The sequence below is a fragment of the Octopus bimaculoides genome, chromosome 6 (assembly GCF_001194135.2).
Source record: "Octopus bimaculoides isolate UCB-OBI-ISO-001 chromosome 6, ASM119413v2, whole genome shotgun sequence".
Classification (NCBI taxonomy): domain Eukaryota; kingdom Metazoa; phylum Mollusca; class Cephalopoda; order Octopoda; family Octopodidae; genus Octopus; species Octopus bimaculoides.
Window position 1 is genome coordinate 90,856,973 of NC_068986.1, and position 6,384 is coordinate 90,863,356.

The 6,384-nt window shown below is 37.0% G+C and overlaps 1 protein-coding gene across 3 annotated transcripts in view; it reads right to left on the reverse strand.

Annotated features, from left to right (window-relative positions):
* Nucleotides 1-1,217: 1,217 nt before the first annotated feature.
* LOC106869814 (2-(3-amino-3-carboxypropyl)histidine synthase subunit 1) overlaps nt 1,218-6,384 on the reverse strand; it is a 103,760-nt gene continuing 98,593 nt past the window's right edge. For 2 of the 3 annotated variants that reach the window (XM_014915699.2, XM_052968958.1), the window contains exons 10-12: nt 5,767-5,867; nt 3,633-3,711; nt 1,218-1,427 (exon numbers count right to left, since the gene is read on the reverse strand). In XM_014915699.2, the coding sequence (XP_014771185.1) occupies nt 1,245-1,427; nt 3,633-3,711; nt 5,767-5,867 (363 nt within the window). In that variant the 3' untranslated portion in view covers nt 1,218-1,244. The remainder of the gene's footprint in view (nt 1,428-3,632; nt 3,712-5,766; nt 5,868-6,384) is intronic. The other variant, XM_014915701.2, reaches the window with a different exon arrangement.

Here is a 6,384-nt window from a genome sequence, read left to right on the forward strand (position 1 = left end):
CACAACCACTACTGTTACTGCATTTAGTGGCAATAACAAGAAACAATATGCTAAGTGAAAAAAAAACAGCAAGAGGTGACCTCCAATGTCTATCGTGACTCTCTGCTTGGGATGTGGAGTGCTGTAGAAGCTGATAACATTGGTTAAAAAATGGGTGGCAATAGATGGCTGTCAGAAAGGTAGATTGCCTGGTCTAAATGATCAGTCCTATAATCTTTACAATTATTTGGCAGGCTGTCAGTGCTGTAAACTGAAGGGCTCTCAACACTGAGAATTCTCCTGTGGCACTGCTGAGATAAGAAATTAACAAAGAGGATTAATAGATATTTTTTCAGCCTATAACCCGACTGAATGCAGAGTTTCAAATCTTGACCATGATATTAACAAAAAGGTGCTTGTCAGTTTAATCAGGAAATGCAAGCATGCCCAATCCTGATCCTATACATGACACCCTCCACCTCATGCAACACATCATAGAGAGAGTGGATAAAAAACCTGATTTCAGTAAGACCTTGATCAATTTAGATCAAAGCTTTTGGTAGGGTAGACCATCATTCTCAGTGGCTGTCCTCAGGGCAACCAATCTTGGTCCTGTATGCAGATGCTGGATTGCTACATTGTACAGTGGCATCTGCTTAGTGTTCAAGTAAATGCCTACTTACTGGAACCATTTACTGTCACATGCTTGGTCCACCAAGGATGCCTTCTTTCATCTCTCCTTTATCTACTGGCTCTAGGCACTACTGCAGAAACTTCAAGTTCTGAAAAGTGTCTTGCTTGAACTGGGATGGTAAAGTTCTGCATTGGCTTATGAGGAAAATATCACTGACATAGTGTTGGACACCATAAAAATCGAGGTGCTTGGCATCGTCTTAAAGGAATACAAAGCAAAGACAGAAGCAAAAATTAACCAGACTAAGTTGGACAGTTTGGCACTTAGAGCAAGTCCTTGCTATCTATCAGAGTCATGAGATGCTTAAGAGACAGATCAATTAAATTGCTTGGGGTCTGGTTTGGTCCAGATCTCCAGGTAAATAGTAACTTAGAAATGGACTGAGAGAAAGCTCTCTCTGAAAGGTCAGAAAGAATTAAAAGTAAAAGAATTGACAAACTTAATTTTTTTGAAGAAATTATAATAAATCTCCAGAAAAATCTAACAAAGTGGGGATGGTATCAATGTCTGAAGAAAACATTGTATATTAAAAAAAAATCTCAAATAAATATAAACAGATTTTTAATATAAATTAAGAACTACATTTGCAATCTGATTGACACTGAATCTTTATCGGGGCTCTTGGATGATTTCTCACTGGACGAATGGGCCGATGCTTCTCATTGTTGACAGTCCATGGACCAAGACTGTCATTAGCATAAAAATCCATTGGATACCGATCCTGCCATGATATTTGCTCTAAAGCCACAGACATCTGAAAGAAAAGACAGAAAAGCTTTTGTAATCAGTATTGTATTGGTGTTGTTTTTGTTTAGTACTCAGTCTGACTGAATACTAAATAATTTCAGAAAATTTATTATCAAATGCATTCTAGTTATGACCATCCTATCTTATTTTCAAATATAATATGACAAGAACTAAACTATCTCATATGGCTTTCTTTTTTAAAAATACCCAGCATAGCATGTGATTTGACACTGATTATTGCATCGATATCTATCAGGTCAAATGACCACATTGAAATTTTGTTTTTGGTATAGCATTGTAATGTTTGTTTATGATGGTTAACATTTCTTAAATGGGAACCTGTGGAAGAGGTAGACCCAGGAAGACATGGGTCAAGAAAGTGAAACATGATCTTCAAATGTTGGGTCTCATGGAGGCAATGACAAGTGACCAAGGCCTTTGGCAATATGCTGTGCTTGAGAAGACTTGTCAAGCCAAGTGAAATCATAGCCATGGCTGATGCCAGTGTCACATTACTGGTACCCATGCCATAAAAAGCACCCATTACACTCTTGGAGTGGTTGGCATTAAGAAGGGCATTCAGCCATAGAAACCATGCCAAATCAGACTGGAATCTGGTGCAGCTCTCTAGCTTACCAGTTTCAGTCAAACCGTCAACCCATGCCAGCATGGAAAGCAGACGTTAAATGTTGATGATCGATGTCTTCAGATTTTACATATTTTAGGATACCTATCACTTCTTCTGTTTGACTATTAATCCATACAGTCATACATACATGCATACACTCCTACACACACATTCATGTATACAGAGGTCACACAGGTGCACCATATGCTAATTGTTCCCAAATTGGGGTGCCACAAAATGTAGTTAAGTGTATCATAAAAATAATAAAATATTTTAAAATATGTGGAAATTAGAAACTAAAATTCTAAATCTAAGTCATGATAACTATGTTGCACTTATTGACTAAAGACTGAATTACTTATTAAATTTCTGTAGTTTACATTACTTATATTTATAAGCTAAATTCTATAAATATTAGGTTGTCTGGATAGTCCTGAGCATTTTTTAATATGCAAAAAGGGATATAAATAATTGACCTTTCAATAAATTTTATTCAATGAAATAATTTCCATTATTATCAATGACCTTTGTCCAACTATCAAGCAATTTAAATATTCCAATAGCATAAAATTTGACTGGTTTTGAAGAAAAATCGTTATCTTGATGCATTTTGACTCCATCTAAATCATTAAATGTTTTTTCTTGCAATGAGTTCTGCACAAAAAAAAAAAAAAAAGTCGGCTGGCACAATATCAGGATAATATGGTGGATGGGGTAAGAGATCCCAGCCAAGTACATGTAACTTTGGTGAGCCAAAGACACATGTGGTTGGGCATTGTCTTGTTGGAACACTACCTCTTTCATGTTGGCAATTTCCAGCCTCAATTCTTTGAATTTTTGGCTCAAATTAGCCAGTTTACAACAGTACACATCAGAATTAATGTTCTGGTTTTGTGGGAGAAGCTCATAATAAATAATGCCTTTATGATCCCACCAAACACAAAGCATAGATTTTTTGACATAGATATTCATCTTGGGTGCTGTTTTGGAGCATCTTTACGCAAACTCCAGGATCTTTATTGCACTACATTTTCGTACACAACCCATTTTTCATCTCAAGTTGTTTCAAAAGCATTTCACAAATGGAAAACCAGTCCAAGTAATTCTTTCCAGACTGTCTTCTTCCAAAACCCCAGGCTGATTAAAACATTGTGAGTGAAGTTAATAGAGGGGAACTGAAAAAAGCCCATTGTATGTATGTGCATGTGTATAGTGTGTGCATGTGTGTGTGTGTATCTCTCTCTCTCTCGCTCTCTCTTTCTTTCTCTCTCTCTCTCTCTCTCTCTCTCCTTGTCTAGATATTGCATGATAGGTGCAAACAAGTGTCACCATCACACAGGTGATGTTATTCATTTCCAATCTTTTGTGAAAACATGTTCAGTTGTGATAAGATATTTATTACCTTGTGTAGAAACAAGTGAGAGTTGGCAACAAGGAAATCTACCTGTAGAAAATTTGCTTCAACAAATTTCATTTGACCCAAGCAAACAACAAAATTAATGTTAAAATGAGAATGAAAACTCCTTTAAGACACAAGAGCATGAAAATCAAAGCCCTATCTGAGAAATATAATTCTCAACTCACCTCGTATGGCGTTAAAACTGGTTTCTCAAAGGCCAAACCCCAGTCTATAGAAAGACGAGGACAAGCTATCTGCACCCACCTAGGTAATTAGAAAAAATAAGAAATAAAGAATTCAAATTCTTAAAAAGAAGGTGAAGAAGAGAAAGGAAAGGAAACAAAAGGTTTCAGATAGCATTGTTGTTATTGTTTTGTTTCACTGCTTAACACTCTGAGTTCAATTCATTCCACAGTCAACTTTATTTTACAGCCAAACAACTTGTCAGTGTTGTTTAATTCCAGGCAAACCCTGATCAAAGGCATTCTCACCAGGATCGTCCTCTCCTTTTAGCAATATGTAAGACTACATTCTCTAATGCATCCTTCCCTTTATAAGTAGGGTGTGATTTGAGGGGAATTTCGTGCATTGAAGCTTCCACAGTTGATAAAATAAGTACCAAAAAATATTCCATAAGAATATTGTTCCTCTTGCCTGCCACTGACCTTTTATAGAATACCAAGTATTTTAAATAAATTCATTAAATGTCCCATGTAGGCATTAGCCACTGGGTGCAGACATGATCATTTTTGTAATCATGTTTTCTGGATTTGATTTAACTACATGGCATTTTGAGTAGGTGTCCTTTGGTATAGCTTTAAGTTACCTGAAACCTCAAGAATCAAACAGAATAGACAGAATCTATGAAAAGGTTTTTCTGGGATTGTACCTGTTCTTGAGTGTTAAACTTAATCAATTACTTGGCTTCACACCATCCCCTTACTATTGGCTGCTATTAGGCAGAACATACATGCACAGAGATACATATTTGTAAGCGATGACATGATTATTTTGTATCAGTAGAAGTTAAATTGTAATGGCATGTTGTAAGATGTGAAAGATGAACAATGCATGAAGTTTTAAGGAAATATTTATTTTTACCCATTACATTGAATATAGCTTGCCTTGACAGGCAGGTAATAAAATCGTAAAGCATGCGAAGTAAAGATAGATATAGATTTTCCTTGCATAGTTTGTGTTCTCGTCATTGTTTAGCAGTAATTACAGAGAGAGATAGAATGATGTTGTAAGAGAACAGAATTAGAGCTAGTGAGAGTGAGAGAGTGTGGGACATTGTCTTTCTTTTTCCCTCTGGCCATTTGTCTGCCTGCTTCTATGATTCTAGTGGTCGGTTCACTAACTGATGTTAGCTCTCTCTCAACTCAAGAGTTGTCACCAAAGTGACTAACTGATTTTTGTTGTGGGTTCTTGCTTTTATAACTATCCAGAAGAATAGACATATCGTTGAGAACAATAGATTTCGTTGGTGGTATTTGTTATGTTAATCCTAGCTTTTGGTGGTTTAGAAGAGGTTAGAAAGGGTCAAGTGGTGAAGACATTATTTTGGCCTAGCTAAGGCAATCTAGCAAATGTAAAACTGCTGTCACAGAAAAACTATTGTTTTACCTTGAGAAAAGTTCTGTTGAAGTGTTAATTTAAATTTGGCAATGGTGGATCGAATCCACTTCATGCTTGCAAGATTCACTACACATTCTTTTATTCTTTTACTTGTTTCAGTCATTTGACTGCGACCATGCTGGAGCACCAACTTTGGTTGAACAAATTGACCCCAGGACTTATTCTTTGTAAGCCTAGTACTTATTCTATCAGTCTCTTTTACTGAACCGCTAAGTGATGGGGGTGTAAACATACCAACATCGGTTATCAAGCAATGGTGGGAGGACAAACACAGACACAAATAACAAACACACACACATACATATATATATATATATAAATATATATATATATGACAGGCTTCTTTCAGTTTCCGTCTACCAAATCCACTCACAAAGCTTTGGTCAGCCCAAGGCTATAGTAGAAGACACTTGCCCAAGGTGCCATACAGTAGGACTGAACCTGGAACCATGTGGTTGGGAAGCAAGTTTCTTACTACACAGCGACTCCTGCATGTGTTTAATTAGAAATGGAAGCATCAACATAATTGTCATCATTTTAACGTCCACTTTTCCCTGCTTACATAGGTTGGACTGTACATAATTAGAACTGAAATAATTACAGAAAATAAAGGAAAGATGTGAAATTAAACAAAAGATATTAAAAAATAAACAGTAAAAAATAATAAACTCTCCTACTTACGCATCTACATTGTGGAAGAGTTTCAGCTTGTCTGGATATATTTCAGAGAGAAGTACTGTGAAGCATTTTTTACCAGCATTCTGCAATGATTCTTCAAGAGTCTGTAAGTAGATCAAAGAGGCTTGGAGAAGCTGTCTAAAATATTATATTGGATGGGGTGCGAAAAAGTAACTATTGCTGTTTCAGTCAGGTCAACCCTGAGCCCAAAATCTGTGTTGAAAAGTGTTCCAGATTTGACCATCCAGTCTCTCTCGTACACCACAACTGATGCTTCTTAGGTTCAGCTTTTCTCTCAAGATACTTACACTCTGTCGAGTATGCACACTGACATTACACATCCATCGGAGCACACTGGCTTCATTCCTTTCGAGCTTACACATGTCCTCAGCAGTCACAGCCCATGTTTCACTGCCATGTCGCATGACTGTTCGTACACATGTGTCATACAGTCTGCCTTTTACTCGGAGTGAGAGGCCCTTTGTCACCAGCAGAGGTAAGAGCTCTCTGAACTTTGCCCAGGCTATTCTTATTCTAGCAGCTACACTTTCAGCGCACCCTCCCCTACTACTAACTTGGTCACCTAGATAGCGGAAGCTATCAACTAAGTCTAGTTTTTCT